Raw genomic sequence first — 25,739 nt, 5'->3', positions numbered from 1 at the left:
AGTGCAATGATGCTATCTCAGCTTGCTGAAAACTCCGCCTCCCTGGTTCAAGTGAATGCACTAGTGCCTCAGCCTCCCAAGTAGCTCGAATTACGGGCATGCACCACCACCTCCGGCTATGTTAGCAGAGACAGGGATTCGTGTGAAGTCTGTAATACATAATTGTTTACTATGAATGTTGTTCCCAGGCACTGAGTTTATATCATCTCATTTGAATTTCACAGAAACTGCTTATATTAGGTTTCTATTTCGAAGATAAAAACACTAAAACCCTGAGAGATGAAAATATTTTTTCATTGTAATGCTGTTAGTAAATTGGTAAGAGAGGTCAGTTCATAATGAGGCCTCCGTTAATCTGAAATCTGAGTGTTTTCCATAAGAGATCACAGTGGGCAATTTTGTAATATAGTGAATCTCTTATACTTGGTATTCAAAGAATAGATCAATAATTATTGATTATGGGATATTTTCTCAGATGAAAGTCTATACTATATGTATCTAAGGCATCTTCTAATTTTAATTTCTTATCTCTCAGGAGAAATTAAAGCAGTCTTGCAAGTAACATTGGTAAAAATGTAATATTGTCTTAACTTTTGAGCTAGGAAACAATTATTTTAATGTTAATAACAGGGCTGTGTGGTAGTATTTGCAGTGGAATTTAAAATTATTCAAGCACAATATTAAAAAACTCCATTACCTATTTAATCTATATAATGCCATTTTGCTCACTGAGGTAGTTATAGTAGATCCTTATACAGAATTTGAGCACAATACTATATTCCAATATTTAACAATTCAAATTGACAACTGATGGCATCTGCTATAAGATAAAACTTTAATAAACAGATAACATCAAATTTACACAGAATAAAATTAAATATTTCTTAGACATTATATTGCAGAAACTTACATGACCTTAGAGTTATCATTGAAGACATTAATTATAATTGTCATAAACAGATGAAAGTAAAAAAAACGATTGAAATCTCTGGGCAATAATCTGCAAATGGAAATTTTCAGGATATTCCTCTGAAATTGACCACTATAAAGTTGTTTGTTTTTATAAGGTTTAAATATTTACATCATTAGCTTGTCTATGTTTTGATATAGCCTCAGCCTAATATTATTTCATTTACATTGTAAAAGTCAACTTTGACTGACTGAAGAGAAAAAAAAATTACCATCAGTAATATCCACGTCAGATACTACTATGAAGTACATTGATTAAAAAAAAGTCTGAACAATTTTTTCGTTTATCATTTTCATATCAGGGCCTGGGCCCAAGACCAGAAAAAATATTCAGAAATAATGAAACAAGAGCTCCTCTCAAATAGGTTATAATTTAGTAAATTGTAGAAGTTAAGTGTCAAACTAGTAACTAAACAATAACAAATATTATAGAAATTTAGCTGCCTTCCAACTCACTGCTATTTGAGAAAGTCAAAAAGGGTTAATGGATAAAAAGCAAACTTGAGCCAGACCTTGATTTCTCTCTAACTGTAAACCTGTGTTATTTGCTGTTTTACTTCAAAGTTGGTATGGTGCTTTGCTTAAAGAAAAAGGAAATACAAATAAAAAATCCAAGCTCTATATGCTGTAATATAAATCTCTGTGATTGGTCAATAACCCAGTTTTGGACTAGATTCCTATTCTCGTTTGCGTCAGTTGTGTTTTCAACTTATAATTTACCAAATACCTTTTATTTCCAAACTTTGATCACCCTTGCTTTTGTAATCTCCTTCTTTGGAAATTTAAAGTCTTAGCCCAAGGCAGTCCTCTTTGTTGACACCACACTTTGTCTTCCTACTGGGAGTCAGTTTCCCCTTCTCCCACAATCCTGCCATACTCTGCCCATTTATCTATTCAATTACTTGCCACGAGCTGGCTTATTCTGAGGCCTGGTAGGCAGCTACATTTTTCCCCACACCAGGCTCTCATAATTTTGAATTCATGAACTACATGTGTTTTCCTTTCTTTTTTTTTTTTCTGAAAGGCTGAACACAGTTGTGCAATGAATGAATTTGAGAATGAAGAAATTAATCTATGTTTAATAAATGAATACATGTTGAATAAATAAATGCAAGTCACTTAGATTACATGTAAGAGTCCTTTTTTTAGGTATTTCAACCTTAGTAAGCCTTCAGGATAAGAGTACCACAAACAAAAGTATTCACACTGACTTTGAGTTTTACTGAATGTGAGTAGGTCAGCGTGGTTAAGAAGCCTGTGCTCTGCTTCTCATTCAGAAAATTAGCTTTTTCTTTTTAATCATTTGGCTTTGATATTATTTTCAGTTTGTACAATGGTCTTACACTTAATGGTGAGAACATGCATGCCAAACATTCATTTATTCAAATTATCAACTAAGTTGATTTGTCTTTTTATTAAGGTGTTAATAATAAATTATACACTTTGAAAGGTTAATTTTATGAACAATGACAGTATGTAGTCACTCACTTGGTACAACAAATTCCTTTATTTAACAAAAATATCTTAGTCATCTAGCACATTCCAGGTACTGTGCTATTAAATAAAATTTACGGGAGGTCAGTGGTCTGGACTGAGGTTCTACACTTGGCCCCAGCAGGCCAACCCAAAATGGGTCGCTACATTTTTATGTTACCATACCAAAACCTAAGAGAACCAGTTTTGTAAGATCTGACTTTCCAAGAAACCAGGAGAGAGTTGATAGCCAAATCTTCAAGCAGCCAATTAAAAAAATGAAGCAAAACAGGAGGTTCACATCAACCAGTCAAAAGGGGTTCAGTTAACCTAATCCAGCGTGATAAGAAAATCCCCTTTGTTTTATCTGGTAAAAGTAACCTGAATAACTTGATATTATTCAATCTACTTTTGGTCTACTCTATTTTCATGTGTTTGGTCAACCTGTTTTACAGAAAGTGACTAGACTACTATGCCCAGTGGAGCTTCTGTCTGTTTTGTGGACTGGATGATTCCTGGTTCAAGGATTACAAATAAAAACTAATTAGGTCTTTACAACTCGTTTTGTTGAAAATGTGTTTTTGACACTGAAATATCCTGGAGAGGTAAAGTTGAATACAGATGAGGTCACATACAGAGGAGGTTACAACTTTTAGTAAGATGGACTAAAGTGTAAATAAGTCATTGTAAAAAATACAACAAATTCAAATGAAAGGAAAAGTGGCTTTGCAGACAATAGCATGAGAAAGTAAGTACCAGTAACCGGAAAGGTGAGAAAAGAACTCTTGAATCTCCAGACTTCTCCGCGATACTCTATCAGAGTAACTGGATGCCTTAGCAGATTTTAAGGGAGTTTAGAACTGTATCAATATAAATAAACAAATACATTGCTTTAGAGGGAATTGTTTGTTAAATTAGCTTCACCTTTTGTCTTCTGAGAAAGACGAATGGTGAGCAGCAGTAGCCCACAGAGGGGAGGCCGAGTGTACCTGGGCCCTGCTTAGGGAGTTGACTGATTCTGAATGAACACTGGACACCTGTGTCTTAGTTTAATGAGGTCTACCACTCGAAGGAAATGATGTCCCATCCAAAAAGAATGGCAACTGCCAGGGAAGGTTAGAGGAGTGTTTGCAAACTTATCATTTGATAATTTTCCCGAGCACAAAGCTATCTGTTACGAAATGATTTTGATTACTTAAGAACTCTATTCAATCATAATTTATACAACTAGAAGACATGCCAACCCCTGGCCAACACACACAAACACACGAAACACACAACACAGAATTTTGGGTGCACTGGTCAAGCAAGGCAAGAGGAGAAATGCAAACTCACAAAAGTCCCTGAATAAAACTGAAAAACTAGCATCAGAATGCTTCAAAATTCTTCCATTATCAATCAGAAAGTTTTCTGGCCCTTAGTACTGCAGGAGAAGGATCTACGGTGGAGTGCCTTCAAATTTCAAAGAAGAGACAGATAAAGAGGGCTTCATATCTAGGAAAGTCTCCCTGCACTTCATGTTTTTGTTTTTTTCCATGTAAATAGGAAAAAAAAAACCCTACTAATTCTTATAAGAGGAATATGAACAGACACATTAACAATAGCGAACAAAGGCAATTCACTACCTATATGTCTTTTTCACATCTCACAGTGTCTGTTAATATTTGGAAAGACACTCACTTATTTATCATGAAGGGACATTTCCATGTATTCTTTTCTTTTAATCAACGTTAAATTGTATGGTAAATAAAGAACAGGACCAAGGACACAGCTGGCATGACAATTTCTGTGCTTTCTCACCAAATCAGAATGGCTGACATGGAAAACAGAGTATCAGATGGTGGAATAGCTAGAAAGGCACATCATTTGCTCAAGGTCATAAGAATTTCAGCAACACAGCTAGAAACAAACAAACAAAAAAACCCAGACCTTGAAGCTAAATGATATTGTTTATATGTACCACTTCATTGAGGAATAAAGCTTCAATTAAATTATTATAGGATAATTATAGCCCTAGTTCTTTATTAGAGTCGATCATGGAAATGATAGTTACATTGGAAGAAAGGCAGGTAGCCTGCTTTGCCCGACTCTATCGTAGGAAAGGTGAGGACCACATTAGAGTATGAGACTGAAATGAATACTTTGTGTCCCTATGTGCCACCCTGAGTAACTCTGTTGAATTTTTTAGGCATTTGATATATAAATATGGGTACAACAAGGTCTGTCAAGTTGACACTTTAGGTGGATTTCTCTGATGTCAGTGTATAGGATGAATTGAGGACTGTGAAAAGGAACAGAAGGCAGAGAACTTGTATTCAGGGAGAAAAAGTTAAAGAGCTACTTCAGTTATGAAGGTCAAATACTAGAAGAGGTAATGCTAAAATTAGGACCTGGAGAGTGGTAACGCTCCCTACAAAGGTAGGGAACACTGTTGACTGGATTTTGGGGATGAGGGTGATGTACTTCTGGACATACGAGGTTAAGATATAATTAGGGTTTTGATGGAGACATCCCAAACACAGTTAGAATCATTTCTGCAGCTCAAAGAAAAAATTGTGTCCAGAATTACGAACTTGGCAGTTACCTATAGAAAGGTGATAAATTGACCTATGGCAGTGAATGAGTGGACAAAGAGTAAAAACATAAAAAAGTGGGAATAGAATAATCAGACAAAGTTTCATTTAAAACCTGATGGATGGTCTGTAAAAGAAAAAATACAAATTGGATCCCATCAAAATTTAAAACTGCTGATCTATGAAAGATACTATTAAGAAAAATCACATGCTAGAGAAAAATATTTACAGAATATTTATATGATAAATGACTTACATCTGGAATATGTAAAGAATGCTCAAAACTCAATAAAGAAATAAACACCTATGTATAAAAATAAGCAAAAGACTTGAACACATACTTTGGCAAAGAAGATATACAGATGGCCAATAAACACATGAAAAGGTAATCTCTTCTCAGATAAGTGTTTATAAAACAGTAGACTGACAGCAGCACAGACGGAAAATAATGTAATCGTAATATCACATACCTGTGTGGTACTTATCACTGGTCAGATACAGTGTTAAGCACTATATAACTATTAGCTCACTTAATGGGTTAACAAAATAGGATTTTAATTAAGTATTTACTGATAAAGAAACTGAGGCACAGAGAGGTAAAGGAATTTGCCCATGGTCAGAAAGTTGGTAAGTGGCCAATTCCAGATTTGAACACAGCAATCTCGCTCCAGAGCCTGTGCTCTTGGCTATAACAATTTGAAGCCTCTCCAGAAACCAGCAAGTTTATATTGAGTGTCTACTCTGTACACACAGTGTAGAGCCACAAAAAAATTGGTTAAATATAGTTCCTTTCCAAGGGGATCTTAACATCTAGATAGAAAGACAAGCTTATGTACACCAAACACTTGTCTGCATCTAATAATGATTCAAGCCTTAGAAAATAGACAATAAACAGGTCGAACATCATCATGTTGATTGAAAGACAGGATCTTATTATGACAATTAGGAATTACTGAAAACATTATAAAACCTCTGTAGTTGAAGTTCTTTCGAGAAAAAGACTGCAAAGCTTTATAAGAAGTCAAACAGGGAATAATAGTTTGGACATTTAAAAATACTCTTCTACAATCTTTTATGCTACTATAATTGTCAGTACAAATGTTTATCAATTATCTCTTTCATGCTTGATAGAGTCCTTCTGATTTAGGCTGTTTCTAATAACTTAATGTAAACAAGCATTAGCCTTGTCCAAACATGACAATGATCTAATTCAATTACCTCCCCCCATGTTAAACCTGCAACTGTCAATGAGCTGAACAATTCCTGTTAGCTGAGTGTTATTTCAGTAACACTGAAAACCCATCCTTATGAGCCCTGAGTTACTGTTCTGTTTTGTTTTTGTTTGGCTTTTCCATTTTCCCAGAATGAAAACTGCAATAGAAGAGTGATAAAATGCAGAAATATAAGCAGAAGAAATCCTTATTAATTAATTGACTTTGATTAAAAGAAAATAGTTATCTTTGAAGTTGTACCTACAGAAGTCATCCTGTGAGACACAGCAACTCCTGTGAGGTCTCAGATTCACTCCATTCTAGCAGCCCAGCCTGAAAAGGGGTCGAATGTGTGTGTGCCACTAATAACTGTGACTCTGCAGGAGGTAGGCAGGAAAGAGAAAGGAGAGACACGGAGAGTGAGGAAGGGAAATGGAGAAAGAATCAGAGGAGGGAAGAGATAAAAATTAGAGAGAGAGAGAGACTGTGGGAGACGTGAAAGAGTGAAGAATCAGAAGGAAGGAGGGGGAGATGCAAAAGCCAGATTTTTATTGGAAGCAATTGAAGTGGTTGCTATGAGACCCGCTCGAGCGGAGGACCAGCAGCCAGCCCTACGCTGATGGTTCTTACCTCGTACTAAAACCTTTGCTTTGACACAGTTTTAGAGTTGCTTAATATTCGAGCAAGCACCTGACACGGGTGACTTTTTCCTTCTTCTTTTTTTTTTTTTTCCTCCAGTCCCTCGGGTAAGATGGAGGTAGAAAATGAAGCCAGCTGCTCCCCAGGCAGTGCATCAGGCGGGTCCAGAGAGTACAAGGTGGTAATGCTGGGATCAGGGGGAGTTGGTAAAAGCGGTAAGTTTTCACACCAAATTCTGGGGAAGGAGAGACCTCTATAGAGACAACTCTATAGAGTGAAAGAAAAATAATATTGCTGATGCTGTTAGAGGTGAACTGAGGCAGTTAAATACAGAGTATCGGTCTGGCAGGATGCTCGGAATTGTCAGAACCGTTAAACCGATGCTGATGAGTCAGGAGAAAGCAGTCAGGCAGTGATGATCCACAGAACTTTAAGAGGATAATTGTTTTCTTTGATTTCATGCTGGGTGTTATTTGCTGTTAGTATATAGGTATTTTTAATAATAAAAATATGTATGAAATTGTCATGGTATGAGAACAATGTGCTCCTGTTCTCAAAAATCTTCACATAAAGAAAGAAGTGCTATAAATATTCAATTAAACACACAGTTATAAACACAGACATATACTCAGGACAATCAATGCTAATTGCTGCTTATTTCTGTCATTAGGAGGTTATTTTTCCTTGTCTGTAGTCTGACAGTATGTGTGGGCTTTGAATACCAGAAGGAAAGTTGGCTTTTGAAAGTGGCAGTGATTTATGGAATGATATTCATTGTGAGTCCTGTGCAGGGTGATCAAACTAAACTTTGTGGTTAATTAAAGGAGAAAACTGCACAAATAAATGAAGATGAGGTGATAATAAAGATGAAGAATAGTAAATTTGTTGTGGTACCTAAAGAACAGAAGTGTCAGTTGTTGGTATTCTTGAGAAACCTAAAAGGCCAAATACAACAAATTTTTTAAAAATATATACATAGTAGTTTTTGAGGCTGATCGAATGTTAGACAGCTCAGAGCTATCACTAGAAATAAATAAATACAGCTTTTTATATAAATATTAAATATCTCCACTAGGAATATATCTTTGGGGATGCTAAAAGGCAGAAGGAATATTATAGTTAACATGGAAAAAGTATCAAAGCAATTCAATAGTTTTAGTGTTGATAAAAACGTTGACAGTTGAAGACAACATTTTTGGCAAAAGAAATTATAAAACTAACAACTTTGGTGGTGGGTTCACAAGGGATAAGAAAACTGAACAGTGAAGGAAGAGGAAGGAGATTTTTACTTTAGTGGACAGCAAAGGTAAAGATAGCCAAAAACATAACATTCATCACCCCCCACTCCTTCTCCTCCCCTCTACAAAAGAGAATTCTCATAAAAATAAAAGAAATTGGTATATATAATTGTGGTCAGTAGCACAATGTTTATCAAAGTAAAAAGAAACTATTCATCTCTCCTGGGGAGGGGAAAATGTAAAATGAAAAACTTTCTAACTGTGTATGAATGAGGAATTTTTAAAAAGCCTTTGCCTTCTAACATAATGATTTGAGAAGAAAGGAATCAAAATGGGAGAGGATTTAGGAGAGGAGGGAGGGAAGAGAGGAAGGATAAGGACAATGTGGTCTATATAAAATAAAGTTATACTTTACAAGAATCCAGTTAGATACAGTGAGGAAGAAAGAAAGAAACAATGTGAGAATAAAATACCGAAGCAGAGAGGAAAACAGATCTATAAAAAAAAAAAAAAACAGGCAAAAGACCAATCCACAGAAAATGCTACCAGCAGCTTTTGAGGTCAGGGAGATGCTGAAATAGTCCCAATAATGTGCCTCTGTATTGCTTTTGTTTGCTGGCTAGGTATTTGCTTTTTCACCAGGAGGTTGGGGGATGTGGGGATAGAGTGACTGGTTTTTAGCCTACTTTATTTTATTCCATGGAAATGAAACCTGAAAGAAGAGATGTTGGACAGGAACATCCTTCAGCAACACACTTTTCTAGTGATAGTGCTGATATTATAGCGGTGATATTTTGTGTTCTATTTTGATCTCTCCCCAGTATTATTTGTGCTGACTGATCACTGTTACTGTTCCAATGACTATGGATTTTCAATATGACACGTGACCCACAGAGTGGTCTGGCTTGCTCTCATCTTCGAGTTGTACAATAGAAGTCAGTTCATAATTAAGTACTTAAACAAAACTTTTCCAGTGAAATGAAAAAACAGGAATTACCACCTCATTCCCTGAGAATGTTACGGATAAACAGTGCAAATAGCTCAGTTGTATTGATTATGTATAAATGGCAAACTTGACTCCTACACCAGAGAGTATTTCTCATACTCCAATCTCACACCTGAAAAATGCCTAAGTGTTTGAAATCACAGTGATAAAACCATCTGGTCCTTGGACTTTTCTCCTGTGACTTATCTGATGTTATTATATAAGTACATAAACATTCAGGCACTGATTCTCAATACTAACCTTCTATTAAAATATTTGCTTTCAATTAACTAAAAATATACATGGTTTATTTTGCCTTATTAAAGCCCAGGCTGGGGTGCAGTGGCATGATCATGGCTCTAAAATATGTATTTTAAAAGCTACTTTTTATGTTGAAGACTTAGATGAACAGAGGTATATGATGGGATTGTACAACCCCATTACCATGGGTTGTGTGAAGAGATTTCCAGGAGAGATCTGCTCTTCTAAAGAAACTAAAGAAGATGCATGAAGCTATCATCTGTTTCCAATTTCAAGAGTCAGGTCCAAGTCACCCTTAAACATGGATTAAAAGCTCAATTTATCGTGACTATAATTTTTAAAATCTTAAAGATTGCTATGCTTATTAATATTAATTTTTTAAATATTTTCTTTTTGTAGAGATGGGTTATCACTATATTGCCCAGGTTGGTCTCGAACTTCTAGCCTCAAACAATACTCCTGCCTCAGCCCCCGCAAAGTGCTGGGATCATGATGCCTGGCCTGAGAAAAGTTTTTATCTATGTTTTCCTAAAATATATTTTTTTGAATAGAAACTTCTAAAAGAATTTGCAACTTTACTGAAATAGGAATTTCCACAATATTTAACGTATGTCAGTTAATAAATGTACTGCATGTGATAAATTTTAAACCACAAGTAATCAATAAAGTTTATCGAACATGTATTATGCACAGTCCTATTACTAGCTGCTATAGAGAGGAAAGATGAAGAACATAAACATTTATGAAGCCCTCATTACATGACAGGTATGGGCTACATGTACTTTATGCTTATACTCAGTCCTCACCACAGTCAGAGTCGGTATTTCCATTTCACAAATGGAAAAACAGAAGTCCAAAAAATAACTTGTGCCTGGTCATGGGGGTAATATTTTAGAGTTCTGTGATGTTTTATCTAACTCGACTACATTATGTTTAATGCTTTGAGAAGAACAAAGAGTTGCATCACTCACTATTAGAAGAAAATAGATCTATTGGCAATGCATTTCCTAGATCTCAAATGTTATAATTAGAAGAGATCTTAACCATCTAGACTATCACTTTCATTTATGCATCTATACCTCTTTAACCTTTAACCTAATTGAACACTATGCATAATCCTTCTGTATAAATATAAAACAAATATTTATCTTTGTATTTAAATTTTTATATGTAATATTGTTCAAGAGCATTACTAACTACAGGGAAAACAGGGATACCCAAGTATTATTTGTAAAATGGCCAAACTGAGGCCTTGAGAGTTGAGGAGACCTGCAAAGGCCATTTATAAATCAGTGGCAGAGTCAGATCCAGAATGCAGCCCTTCTGACATTATTGAAACAGCTTTTCCATCACTCTCCAATTTTTACACAGTGTAAGCTGAATCAAAACTGCACCATACAATGTAAAGGATATGTATACAAAGTAGCAGGTGGGCAGGAGTAACACGTATAGAGATCTAATGTATAGGATGAGGACTATAGGTAATAATATTTTATTTGGGGTTTGTGCAAACTAGTAGATTTTTTTTTATTTTTATGGGTACATAGTAGGAGTATATATATATATATATGTGTGTGTGTGTGTGTATTTATGGAGTACATGAGATATTTGGATACAGACATAGAGTGTGTAATAATCACAACAGGGTATGGCATATCCATCACCTCAAGCATTCATCATTTATTTGTTTTACAAATATTCCATCATATTTTTTGTTATTTTAAAATGTACAGTAACTTATTGGTGACAATAATCTCCCTGTTGCTATATCAAATGTTAGACCTTATTCATTTCATTTGATTATAATATTATAGTGATTACCCATCTCCAGTACCTCTTCCTACTACCCTTCCCAGCCTCTGGTAACCAACATTCTACCATCTCCATGAATTAAATTGTTTTAATTTTTAACTTCCACAAATGAATGAGAACATGCAAAGTTTGTCTTTCTGTGTCTGGCTTATTTCACTTAACATAACGATCTCCATTTCCATCCATGCTGTTGCAAGTGACCAGATCTCAGTCTTTTTTAAGGCTGAATAACAATCCATTGTGTATATATCACATGTTCTTTATTAATTCTTCTGTTGATGGATACTTAGGTTGCTTCCAAATCTTGGCTATTATAAATTAGTAGATTTTAGCTGCCATAGCTGCCAACCCCCATAAAAAGTGACTATGTGAAATGATGGATATGCTAATTTGTTTTCTATAGTAAAGATTTTAGTGTCTATATGTCTTCCATAACATCATATTGTATACCTTAAATATAAACAATAAAGTTTATTTTAAAAATCATGAAGTTAAGACTCATGATGAGAAAACAACTTAAGAAACAACATACATATATATGTATACACACACACACATTCAGTGAAATAACATCAAATGACAGTAGAATAGAAACTTATATGTACAAACTGTGATTACAACTCAAAACAAAGGAAAACAACAAAAAAGAGCAATTATTCAATAAATTTTAGTATGTTAGGCACCTTCTTTTAGCTGTCTATCTCATTTTGTTCCACTGGTCACCACCTACCCACCTTCCAAAAATGAAACTAAAAATAATCTCATTGTTACAGTTTTAAAGTTTTATGGAGTCTAAACAATCCTTATAACAGTTTTAAATATTGACTTTGTCACTGTGTTTTGAAACAGCAAGGCTGTTCCTTAATGACAGAGCATGCATAAATGTTGCTCTCCTTGGTGTCCCATCAATTTCTCCAAGTTCAGAATCAAATTATTCAGCAGATTTTATTCTATAATAATAATATATTATTTTCTGAGTATTTTGGGAAATAGCTGCATTTGGGATTTATGCTAAGTTAGTAGATTTTTATTTTATTGATGTTTTTATTTTTATGGGTACATAGTAGGTATCCGTATATTTATGGAGTACAGGAGATATTTGTATACAGGCATACACTTAACATAATGATTATATTTTAAGATTTAAAGAATATAAGATTCATAATGATCATATTGGCAAAATAAAATATTATTGCATAAAACTGGGGTAAAAATAACATTTTACCTATTCTGTATTATGATCTTATTTGATAATAAAAATAAGAAAGCAAGTAAAAGAGGTATCTGAGCAAGGAAATATCAAGAAATGTGCCTAAGAGTAACAGAAGTGGGAACGTCAGAAAGCAAGGCTTTCTAACGCTACATTGTTTTTCTATCAAATTGTGTAGGAAAAGCAGGTAAAAGTTTCAAATGTCAGATGAGAACTATGTGTCCTTCTCTGGTCAATAGGACACATCTTGGAATTAATTGGTAAATTGTTATCTTAACATGCATCTTGGTAAAGTGTTATCTTAAGATACATCTTCAAGTGTGAAATATGTATGAAACACTATGCAAGTCACTGAGAAGGGAGAAGGTTTTATTCATAACTGTGATTTCAGATGATTGCTGACCTCTGGGAGTGTACCATGTCATGGTGGAAAATTTGCTGTAATATGTCATACAAACCAATAACTTTATTTTAGGCTTCCAATGTAAGAGCTTTGGAAACTCAGCATAAGGGGTGGCTATAAGAGATGAGAAAGTTGAAAAGAAATCACAGCAGAGATGATATTTAAATTGTGTCTTAAAGGATGAGGAGGATTTTTTGATGCTGAAAAGGAAAAGTATGGGGAGAACCGAGGAAGAGAATTGAACATAAATAGTGTATACAATGGCAAAAAGAGATGTTAAGGGCTTATAATTTTTAATGGGAGGATCCTGATAACTTAGTGTCTTTAAGGGATAGTTGAAAGAATATCTTTTGAGATTCATTCAATAGATAACTTCGCAAACTGTGAAAAAGTTACACAACAAAAACTGAAAGCACAAAAAGGGTTAGGGAACCCAGAAATTATTAGAATGCATCCATTGTGAATTCTTTGTAAAGAGAAAACTCATTTGTAAAATAAACAAACATATTCTCTCTCATGGCCATTTGCAATTTGTCACCTCTGTAAATTCGGTTTTGTGTAGCAGGATTTTATAAAGTGAAAGCAATAACAATATTTCTGAGATAAACAGAAAGCTGCACACAACCAATTCCTTCCACCTCGGTGAATTAGGAAATCATGTAGGAAGTTGAGCCTTTATCTGATGAATTAAATCAAGGCAAACAACCAAGTGCATCATTCATGTCCCGGAGCCTCTGTGTTTTATCTCATTAGCAGAACTTTGAGTCTGAAAGCTGAACAATTGTCACATCATGCCATGCGTTATCCTAGTCTCATGGAATGTAAGGCAAAAGAAAATAAACAAGGGGAAAGTAAAAAGATTTTAAGATTCCAGGGCCCTCTGTTTTCACCCTTAATTGTTACCACCTTCGTTATACTGCGGACCATCACTCACTGAAATACTGTCAGTAAGTATTAGCCAAGAGGTCTAAATAAGGCTCAGCAAAAGAGTAATTTGGTATCTAATCACTCAAGTAATGATCGAAAGCAGAATTCAGGCAAAAGGCTTTGATTGACAACGTCTCCAAGATTATATGCACTCTAGATTTCAAATTGATGAAAAAGAGTTACTACAACTCTCTACGTGAATGCTATGTGATATGTCTGCCCCATCTATGACTGGAGGTGAATGAGTATGTAATGATTCTTGAATGAGCCCACATGCTGCTGGGTTCTTTAGGTTTATGCATTCAATTTGGCGTTCTGCTGACTGATGTCTATCACATTCCCCTGCCTTCCTAAACCCCTAGCCTTGCCTTCATCTTGTGAGGAAGGCATTACTGTTTGCATTTTATAAATAAAAAACTGAGGTACACACACACACACACACACACACGTAATATGGCCCGAAGCATATAGATATTAAATAATGAACCTAAGGTGCCTATAGAGGGATGTCTATGTTCAATGTTTACATTCTTTTTATTTTCTCACCAGAAAGCTTTGTTTTATTGTTTGAAGACATGATACAGTGAACCTGAGTTCCAACTTCAGCTGCATTTTCATAGATGTATTTTAAATATCAAACATAATCATCTATATGAAAATATTTTAATATTTTAATTTTCTAGGCAAACAACAGAGTGCTATCCTTATTAAATGGGGTAGTGCATAGCAGGAGCTCTGATTAAACATTTTAGCCTGGAGGCACCAAAGACTGGTTTGTTCTTGTCCACTCAGAGACCCTTGGGGGCCTCAACCTCAGAGAGAGAAGGTGACAATTCCCTCAATGAAAAAACCAAGTAACCCAGTAATTATAGGAATGTATTGAAACCTGGGATCATGCTAACAAAGAAAAAAACCAGTGCTGAATAAACCACATAGATTTTTGAAATTAGGTGCTGATCTACTTAGGGAAGCATATTTTATTTAAATATATACATTTTGGAGTAATTGATAGAAACTGTTAAAAAAGTGTCTCTGTGTGTGTGTGTGTGTGTGTGTGTGCACATGTGCACGCACACACGTGCCTAGACCTATGAAAAGCCCAAAGATATTACCCAGAATTAGACACAGCCTCTGCCCTGTCTACCAGGGCAACAAACAAGATGTATAAACAGACTTGTGAGACAATGATAGAGATGTATTGGAGGTATTTTGGAAGCAGTGAGAACTATGGCTTAGGAAGTTAAACTGACCTACCATACATTGTTCAGCTGTTCATCGGTAGCATTGGGACTAGAGTCTTCTGACTTCCTGGAGCATGAATTTTTCCAATAGGCCATACTGCCTCCCAAATCCAGCATAAAATCTCACTGGAGATCAAGCTGCTGCCTATGAGTGATTATTTCTGTGTGTGTGTGTGTGTTTGCAGTGTGGTGGGATTGCAACTGTATACACTGACAGACACTATACTCTGTACTGCTTACACTCGTGCAAGGTGCACTCTTATCAATGAATTTGGCTATTTACAAAGTCTGTCAATGATGTCAACTCAATCACTTGGGCTTTGCTCATAAATACCAGCTTTCTGGTGACCCTGACCAAACACTGCCATCTGTCCTTGTCATTGGTCAGCAAGGACCAACTAAGTGCCACTACTAGCCACTGTGCCAGACATTTCTGCCCTTTTTGCCTACTATGATTCTACTGCAGTTAACGCCACAGCATCAGCATGAGAATATTGATAGTTCTGGTCCCCACACACTCCAAGCACTTCAGCATTCTGCCACTGCCAAGTACATTGGGCAGATAGAAACGTGTGCCTGATTCTCACTAAAGTGTGTGTGAAGGATGTAAAGCTGAAGTGGAAGTGGAGAATTGGGGCCTCCCTGGAGGTGTTGCATTGAAAGGGAAATCAGAGTGAAAACAAGATTTGCACTTGCAGGAAAAAAAATCTTTAATTGAACTGAAATGAAACCATGTAGACAATTTGTGGTCTTGCAATGGAACACCAAACAAAGATTTTTAACTATTATAGTTAGAGAAGTTGTGGTGGTGATAGATAAGGGAAGTCCTTTATCAGAAGATTTCTCATATATATGAAAGTCAATATTTGGGTAGTCACTTACTGAATGAATCAGAAGTCCTTAGACACTTGATCAGTTCACAGTTCCTCTTAATATGCTTTACAATCAGCAATCAAGTTTGTGTCTCTGTTCATAAATCTGTGTGAACTCATAAAAGAGGAATGTTTTTTATTTTGTCCAAACTATAACTCTTTCAATTTCTTCCTTCAATGAATATCAAAATAAAAGCCAACACTTTTGAGTTTTGCATATGCCTGACCCTGTTCAAAATGCACTACATACATTTATGTATCAAATCTCACTAAACCCAGCACTGTAGATGTGGTTAATATCCCTCATTTATAGATAAGAACAATAAGGTTTGAAGAAGGTAAGCATTTCACTCAAGAACCCAGAGCCTGAGGTGACTACACAGAACTCAGTCACTGCCAGTGAACAGCTCTTAACCACTGTCCATTCACTGTGCTCCCCTCCATGCATTCTTTGGATCAACTTTCATTCTGTACGATGAAGCCCCACCATAAAAAGTGATGGCAGAATGATGTGAACTGCAGGTTTGAGTAACCCAGGAAATCCATATTTGTGTTTTCTCATCTGTAAAATTGGGATGACAATAATAACTACTATAATGGTTCATACTCAGAATATTAATGACAGAATCTGTCACAAACTATGGGACAATATTTATAACATAAATGGATAGCATTGTTTTTAATTATCTTTGACAACACTTGACCTTGCACAGATCCCTTAAGCTCTTTGAGTCTTCATTTTCCCCATTAAGGGCTTTAATTAAAATATCCTCAGAGAATTGCTGGGTAGGCGACATTGGAAAATATTAAACAAAAACCACAGATTATAGTGCCCAATGTTACACCTTCATTAAAACTCTTCCTTCCTTTCTCCTTCCCTCCCTCCCTTCCTGCCTTCCCTCCCTCTCCCTCCCTCTTTTCTTCCTTTCTTCCCTCTTATGTTCCTTCCTCCTTCCTTTCATGCCTCCACCTAAGGCAGTTTACCTTTGTAACATAGGAAAGGGTAGTGGCACATCTTTCAGATAAGTCCTAGGAAAATACAATTTGGGTTGAATATTGTAAACCTGCCATTGTATATGCACCTGCTCTATTCCTGTTCTTGCTCTCTAAATCCTGATATTGATTAGTTTCAGCTTTGGCCTCTTGAGTGGTAATTTCAGTGACAGTAATAATGGTGGTTTGCTAGTTATCTTAGTAAACAATCCCTTTATTCATTCTAATTGACCCATACCACACACACACACACACACACACACACACACACACACACAGCACAGCCTGTTAAAGAAAGGATTGGAGGACAATTGCCTGCTACAATGGCCCACAAAGGGCCCGATTAGAAGGGCTATGACTTTTAACAGAGCATGACTCTGCTTGAATCTGGACTGAAATTAAGTTTTCCAATATGTGTATTGTTTTAATAAATTTTGAGTTATATGACTTATCTTGCATTCTCCATAGTAACAACACTGAACATTTAAAGGGAAAAAGTCATATTTAATGGTTGCAGGAAAATATAATAAGCTTCATGTATACAATTTTTGTTTAATTGAAGAAATTAGGCTCTTTATTTAGTAGCAAAAGGGCACATCTTTTATTTGAAATTGTAAAACCTTTTGCTAATTGGTTCCTGCCTATTATATTTATTTTTATTTACTGTTTAAAAAAATATATCTTACTTTATTCCAACATCATTATCTTAGGAGTGAAATAGGTGGAAAACATTAGGGATTTTATTTGGGCAAATTCTTAGCAACAGAAATCTGGAATACCTCAGCATTTTTTTTTCTCCCTTTCAGTTTTAATTGACAAGTAATAATCATATGTATTTATGTGCTATTTTGATAGGTGTATACAATGTATAATGATCAAATAATGGTAATTAGGATATCTATCACCTTGAACATTTATTACTTCTTTGTGCTGTGAACATTAAAAATCCTCTCTAACTTTTTGAAACTACACTATAAATTATAGCTGACCACATTTATTATACAGTACTGTGGAACACCGGAACTCATTCCTCCCATCTAGCTGTGATTTTGTATCTGTTAACCAAACTCTCCCCATCCTCCCCTCCACTGCTCTTCCCAGCCTCTAATGACCACAGTTCTACTTCTATGATATCAACTTTTTTAGGTTTCACTTATGAGTGAACAACTAAGATATATTACTTTATGAGTGAGACCTTTTGGTATTTATCTTTCTATGCCTAATTTATTTTACTTAATATAATGTCCTCCAGGCTCATCCACGTTGCGGCAAATGACAGGATTTCATTCTTATTTCATGTCTGAAGAGCATTCCATAGTGTATGCACTATGACATTTCCTTTTTCCATTCATCTGTTGATGGGCATTCAGGTGTATGCCATATCTCAGTTATTGTGCATGATGACGCAATAAACACAGGGTTGTAGGTATCCTTTTAATATACTGATTCCCTTTTCATTAGATAAATACACAGTAGTGGTATTTCATCTGTCATCTTTTAAACCCCCATATCCCACTCTTACCTGCTCTTCACACTACTGTCAGTTTGATTTTTCTGAAATACCATTTTGATTCTTCTCCTCCTTGAACAACTAAGATATATTACTTTATTCCAACGCCATCCTTTCAGAATTCAAATAGACCCAGACGTGCCCTTCCATCATTGTCCTCTATCTTCTAGACAAACTACTTTATTTTTTGTTCCTCCAAATTCATGGGACTTCTTCCCTGTATTATTCACAAAGTTATTTTAAAATAAGTTCTCTCCTCCTTTCCCTCGATTTGTTAATTTGATCTGTCCTTTCAGATTCTGCACAAGTACTTCTTGCTCCTTACTTCCTCCCTGTTTACTCTAGTCTAACATCTTCTCTCTTCTTTATAACACTTAAAATTCTTTCTGTGACATTTTGGGCTGTATGATACAAAAAAGAAAAAAAATCTTTCTGATTATTATTTCTTCCAATAACTATTTACAATTACACAGGTTCTTTGAGCATCTGGCTTACGGTCTTAAGATGGTATGTAAATTTTGAATTTGTATTTAATTTGTTATCTCTTTATATTTAATTTTCATGTCTTAGTCTCAAATTCATGAAAAGTGGAAATAGATTTTTGTATTGTCTTTGTTTTATGATACTTATGGGAGTAAATCTTCAAAAATATTTATAAACATAATATCCTTCTTTCATCTTTGAGGAAATGCAGAGAGCAAGACACTAGGCATATGTAGTAAGATAAAACTAAGAAATATTTTAAACTTTCACAATAGAGCCATGAATAATAGAGAAAGAAACTGGCACCAAGAGAGAAATGGCAGGTGCATGAGTAGAGGGCAGGGATGTGGCTTGGGAAAAACCTAGACTCAGGACAGCATTAATAGTCTTTGGTGACAGTGGATTTGAAGATGAGGAAGCCCACTCCCAATGTTTAGGATGCTCAGAAACACTAATAGTTCCCAGGATATTCGTCCATCAAAATATGGCAGATAGTCACAAACAAGTAAGATATAAATGCTGAGTTAAGGGCTGGGTATGGTGGCTCACGCCTGTAATCCCAGGATGCACTTGAGGCCAGGAGTTTGAGACCAGCCTGGCCAACATAGCAAAACCCCATTTCTACTAAAAATACAAAAATTAGCTGAGTGTGGTGGTACATGCCTGTAGTTTCAGCTACTTGGGAAGCTGAGACATGAGAATCACTTAAACCCAGGAGGCGAAGGTTGCAGTGAGCCAAGATCACACCACTGCACATCAGCCTGGGCAATAAAGTGAGACTCTGTCTCCATAAAGAAAAATAATAAATAAATGAATAAATAAATACATAAATGTTGAATTAAAAAGGACTGATTATGCACCAACAGACTATTTGAAACAGCATGGACTTTGAAGAGGGACAGGCATGCACTGAAATTCAGTTCTCCCACTAATAAGTCAAGCGACTGCTGGTTTTTCCTCTTCTTCTGGATCTCTTAATGTTGCAGTGCACACAGCTTCTTCTCATTTCAATTTCCTAGGGTATTTCATCTAGTCACATGCAGTTCAATATAATTTATATACCTTTATAACTTTGTATTAAATTAAATTTATATCTAGATTGCATTTATATCTAAATTTATATCAAGATAATTAGACATAATTAAAATGACAAAAATCTTAAAAGACTACAATGCTAACTGAGGGGTAGGGCATAATACAAGTATAAATTCATACATACCATACAAAATAATTTCACACTCTGTATTAAGATGAAGAAATATGTAACCTGATCATATGATTTAGCAATTCTATTCCTAGATATATAAACTCAGTAGAAATTTCTATGTATGAACAAAGAGACATGGTCAGAATATTTACTGTGGCATTATTCCTAATAGTCCTCAATTAAACGTCTACATGTTCATTCTCTGAGTGAACCAATTGTGTTAGAATTTATATACATATTTATATACACACACATTAATTATACATAGATGAAATATATATCTGTGTATGTGCATACATTTATCTGTGAATACATAGACATACACATGCACACAAGGAAGAGATCACCATATGTCTAGGTACTCTCCTTTCAGGGGACAGAGGAGGTAGTGATTGGGAGAGGCTCTGGGGAATTTTGAAGCCTGTAAATGAAGACTAAAATTCCCCAAAACGAAACCACTGATCTTCTTTTCAAACTTGTTTATGCCCAGTCTCCCTCATATAAATTGAGAGCAACTCCATCCTTCCAATTGCACAGGCCCAAAACGTTGGCCTGATGCCTTACTCCTCTCTTTTCTTCATACTTCCACATCCAATTCAAAAGTAGTTTCCTTGGTTTTGTCTTCTTTGTATATCCAGAGGTGTCCTTTTTTTTCAAAATTCAGTTGTGAATTGAATTCGAATTTACCATCCTCTTTTGCTGTATCTATAGTTTTGCACTAACCCTTCTTCATGTTTCAATTGTCTCCTACAATTTATTAACACAGCAGCTAGAGTGGTCCTTTTAAGCTACAAGTCATATTTTGTCATTACTGTGCTCAAAACTCTACACTGGCTCTTGTTTCACTCACAGCACTTTTAACAGCCAATGTCACTTCTGTGATGGCATGTCCTACTAACCTCCCTCTTACTCTCTCTAATTCAGTGATATCAGCTTCCATGCTGTTCCTAAAATACACCAGACAGGCACACTTCCCTTTTAGGGTCTTTGTGCTGGCTTTTCCCTCTGCCTGGGATGCTTTTCTCCAGATATCTGCTGGGCTTACTCCAGCTTTTCTAAACATCTCTCTCCTATTGTCATCTCGATGGACCTGTCCGCACCAGCCTATTCTGCTGAAAACCTCACCTTCCTACCACATCTGCATCTCCCTTTTTCTGGTCCACATTTTTCTTTCTACAGCACCTACTGATTTCCAATGTAGTAACTGATTATGTTACTAGTTATTGTTGGCCTTCTCCAGCACTAGAATGTCTGTTTTATTCTCCCATGTGCCTAGTGAATAAATGAAATAAAGTTGCCTAAACTTATGAAGCAATGTATTTATCTCTAAAGCAATGTGTTTATCTCAATGTATTTATCTCTAAAGTATGGAAAATAAGAATACTAGTCTTGCCAGTGGTTTGTAAGATTCAGGGTTGTAGCAGTGGAGATAAGAAGTGCTAAGTCTCTGGATATATTTTGAAAGAAATGCCAAAAGCTTTTAATGATTGACAGAAGAGTGATGTTGGCCTAAGCCAAAAATGGTTTTGTCATCAATTGAATATATTGTTCTTTGCAAATTTGTCAAAAATTAAAGAAAAAGCCTTGTAAGATTGTTCTTTTAATGTTACGCAGTGAAAGAGAGCATACATGGCTCTTGATATTGTAGAGAGACAAAATACACAAGTGTTTATGATCTTCTGATGCTTATACTCCCATTGAGTTTAAGACTTTTTGAAACAGAACCTATACTGTAGGGAAGATATAAAGATTATATGTAACAATCCATATAAATACGTGTCATCCATATAGTTGGTATTAGATAAATGTCTGAAGTTATTATTTTTATTGTATTAATAAAAAGGCTGATAGTTAAGGTGAGGAGGAGATACTTATATATATATAATATATATATAAAAGATTAAAATGCAAAGTTACATTTATGTATTCTAAATGAAAGGGGAATCAATAAAAAACTTTATAGATCATTATAATCTTGGAAATCACACTCTTTTAAAAAGTTTTGAACTGGATCATTCATTAATTTAATATGCAGTATAGATGTATTGAGTTCTATAGATTTTCAACCATCATTCTGGATGCTAGAGTCACAGAATTAGCCCAAGCCCACACCTTCAGAAAGGCAAAGAGAGACAAATGATAAGGAAATTGCAATTACCAAAGCATCAAAGCTGATCTTGTTAGTGCTTATTTTTCTGATTATCTGTTACACATAAATTTGCTATATATAATTTACCTAGAACTGAAATAGAAAATCAGAAAAGTTCATCTCCTTCTTTCCTTAAAATCATGTGCCAATGGCATGGTGGTTTTCTTAGGAGCATAGGCCAGATGTTGCCATCCTGTTTCTCTATTTCATCCCAAATATTGATGTGACTGTTCATTCCTCTGAAACTGGGTTTGTTTTGTCTAGCACATGCTTAAGAGAAAATATTTGAGATATTGCTACCAGCACTTAAATCCTGGTCCATTCCTTCAGTAATGTTGTGATCACGGGCATATCACTCAGCATCTCTGAATCTTGGTTTTCTTCTCTGTCAAGTGGGGATGATTGTCTGGTGGCTTTCCAATGAATTAATGAATAGGCTTCCAATGAATTCATGTAAATAAAATCAACAGTACCTGTAACTTCCACATAAGCACTAGGGATTGTCGTTGTGGTTATGATTGTTGCTATTGTTATTGTAACCATTATGTCTTTGCAAAAAAACACCCTATTCTGTCCTACCCAGGCTGGCAATTATGTTTTCTCCATTTTTTCAAAGACCAAGATAACTTTATTCTCCCTTACTTCAATAAAAGCATTTCTTATTTATGTCTCTATGTATTACAACTATTCTGTCTTTATCTAGGGTGAAAAGATTCATGCAATCCTGAGCAAATGGGCTTAGAAGGAGGGGAATCAAAGGCCACTTTTGCTAATGATTTTCTGGGAAAGAAAGTGGCTTCTGATTTCTTTTTTTTCTTTTTTTTTTGAGACAGAGTTTTGCTCTTGTTACCCAGGCTGGAGTGTAATGGTGCGATCTCGGCTCACCGGTGGCTTCTGATTTCTAAACCTCTGGTTCTTCCCAGAAAGGAAGATATGTTTATGCAGTTTTTGAAAACTCTCACCATAAAGAGTTATTGCCTAGAATTATTCTGATCCCTCAGAAAAGAACTTTCTAATACAACTTCCAACACTGCAAGCTTCTCATGCAGAAAACCTTTAGAATCAAGCAAATTTAAAAGAGAATTTAAGGAGCCAGGTTATAGCTTCAGTAATTTGTTCTATTTGAGCTTCTGGAAGGTCACACATTTTACATCTCTTTGAGCTGCTTCCCATCACTCCCAGCACATGCTATCATTTTTAATTTTCAAGTTTTATAGCTAGTACTTGAGCTACACCAGCTAATCTCTAGCTAACTAATAAGGTCCTCTGCTTCCACCTTTATTGATTAATCATCTGTTGGAGTTTTTAATATCCATTTGTGTTTAATTTGCTGATATTAAAAATGCCTCTTTCCTGAAAGTGATGAATGGTCTTCCAAAGGACAGGACTTTGTTATGATTTATGTAATAGTGAGTTCACTGGAGCCTGGCTGGAAAACTACCCTTAGAGATCATTGTAATAAAGAGCTCTGTAGCGACACTTTTCAGGTCCTAGAGCTTCCGCACTGCCTGGTGGATAAAGTTTACTTTTTATTCAGATTTCTATGTAGACCTTCTGGCATCAGCCTCCAATAAAACTTCCCCAGTGGGAATTACTGTTTTCTTAAACAAACCCTTTGCTCCAGACAAAGGGAACTTTTCATCTCCCAAGTATACCTTATGTCTCTATACCTAACTTTGTATAAGATGTCCTACTTATTTCCAGTAACTTTCTGGAATTTTCTCTGCCCATTTAATTTCGTTTATTCTTCAAGAACTAAGAGGTAAATACCCAAACCCCAGTAATTTATTCTTCCTCTCAGTATTTCTCGTTTTCACTGTCTGTGCTATTTATTTAACACTTAACATATTCTGATTTGTATATTTAACCTTTTCTGTTTATGCCCTGTCTTTTCTCTATAATATAAACTCCTGTAAGTTAAGTTTTATATACTCTACACTCTATGCCATTACTTCTCAAATTGTTGTTCCCTGGTCCTCAGCAGCATGGCATCTGGGAACTTGTTAGAAATACGAATGTTCACACCCCACTTCAGATCTATAGAATCAGAAACTCTAAAGGGTGTTTTCGAAACTCCCCATATAATCATATTGTATAGCAGTTTGAGAATCCCTAGTCTACATGATGCTGCTTTCTCTCTTTTTCACAATAGCAAGGACTCAGGATATACTGGACACTTGCATATTTGTTAGTTAAAATTAGTTTCTTCTAATTCTAAACAACAGCTAACACCCTTTGGATAGGATAAAAGACACACCTCTTTCTAAACATGAAGCTCGTTTCTCCACTTCTCTTTATCCTTTCATCACATTATTCTCCCAGTCCATTAGATTTTGTTTTCAGCATTAGACATTTCCAAATAACTCAAAATTTAGCATGTAATATACTTATTCAAGCAACTGTGGCATAAATAATTTTATCAATTATATTAAGTAATTTCCCTATAATTTTAATTTTGTATAACTCTGAGTGTAAAATTCTTGATACATATAAAAAATATGTAACCTAGAAAAGTTAAGAATAAAGCAAACACTTGTAAACCCCCACCACTCAACTTAGTGAGTAATTTCATTTGCTTTATTAAATATCTTTAATTACCAAACAAACATACTAACACGATTTAAAAACCATTTTAGATACTATTATAAGCTGATAAAAGAGAAATGTGCAAGAGTGTCTCTCTAGCAGTCATCAAAACATAATATGCAAGTAATCTGTTCCCATGTATCTGATAGTACATGCCTTTGAATGCTATGGGCAATATAAATATATATTGTCTCCTTAATGGAAATTTGACATGTTAAAAATAATTTTTACCCTTTTTATGTGATATTATGCACATGGTTTACTCTTCTTGAAATGTATATTCATTTTCAGATTTAGGAAAACTGTCACCCTCTAAATCTCAAAGAATACTGTTTAACAACATGACAAGGAAGAAAATAGTTTCCAGCTAGGTTCTATGAATTACTAACATATGGACCAGAGAAATTCAGATAGGCCAAAATTTAAAGTTCCCTTCAACTCATCTCTGTCTGGTTTGCTGGTGCTGATCTAGAACATCTTCATTAGAATATGTGCTTTTTTTGGACTTCCTTTATTTATTTATTTATTTTTAATTTTGAGATGGAATCTTGCTCTGTCACCCAGGCTGGAGTGCAGTGGTGAAACCTCGGCTCACTGCAACCACTGCCTCCCTGCTTCAAGCGATTCTCTTGTCTCAGCCTCCTGAGTAGCTGGGACTACAGGCATGCACCACCACGCCCAGATAATTTTTGTATTTTTTTTTTTTTTTAGTACAGATGAGGTTTCACCATATCAGCCAGGTTGGTCTCAAACTCTTGACTTCGTGATCCACCTGCCTTGACCTCCTAAAGTGCTGAGATTACAGACATGAGCCACTGTGCCCAGCTTTCCTGGACTTTTTAACAGACTCCGAGGAAATACTTGTTTAGAAGTTAGGATTTATATTCACTCCCCTGTTTCTTTCCTGCCTTCCTTTTTCTACTCCAAGATAAAATATTCTCACTTTGCTGGTTGTTCTGCTTCTTGAGCATGTGCTATATAATTTTTTCCCCCTTCT

General features: G+C 35.4%; 1 protein-coding gene and 1 long non-coding RNA gene across 4 annotated transcripts in view; one reads left to right on the top strand and one right to left on the bottom strand.

Annotated features, from left to right (window-relative positions):
* The window catches only part of LOC108587879 (uncharacterized), a 39,022-nt gene extending 31,813 nt beyond the window's left edge, over positions 1 to 7,209 (bottom strand). For both annotated transcript variants that reach the window (XR_013525333.1, XR_008476051.2), the window contains exon 1: positions 6,492 to 7,209. This is a non-coding gene — a long non-coding RNA (uncharacterized LOC108587879). The remainder of the gene's footprint in view (positions 1 to 6,491) is intronic.
* The window catches only part of RIT2 (Ras like without CAAX 2), a 394,401-nt gene continuing 375,430 nt past the window's right edge, over positions 6,769 to 25,739 (top strand). The window contains exon 1 of one of the 2 annotated variants that reach the window (XM_002757199.6): positions 6,769 to 7,080. In XM_002757199.6, coding sequence (XP_002757245.1) covers positions 6,978 to 7,080 — 103 coding nt within the window. In that variant the 5' untranslated portion in view covers positions 6,769 to 6,977. The remainder of the gene's footprint in view (positions 7,081 to 25,739) is intronic. The other variant, XM_078346932.1, reaches the window with a different exon arrangement.

Source organism: Callithrix jacchus, chromosome 13 (assembly GCF_049354715.1).
Source record: "Callithrix jacchus isolate 240 chromosome 13, calJac240_pri, whole genome shotgun sequence".
NCBI lineage: Eukaryota > Metazoa > Chordata > Mammalia > Primates > Cebidae > Callithrix > Callithrix jacchus.
This window is presented reverse-complemented; position numbering and strand designations above follow the sequence as displayed.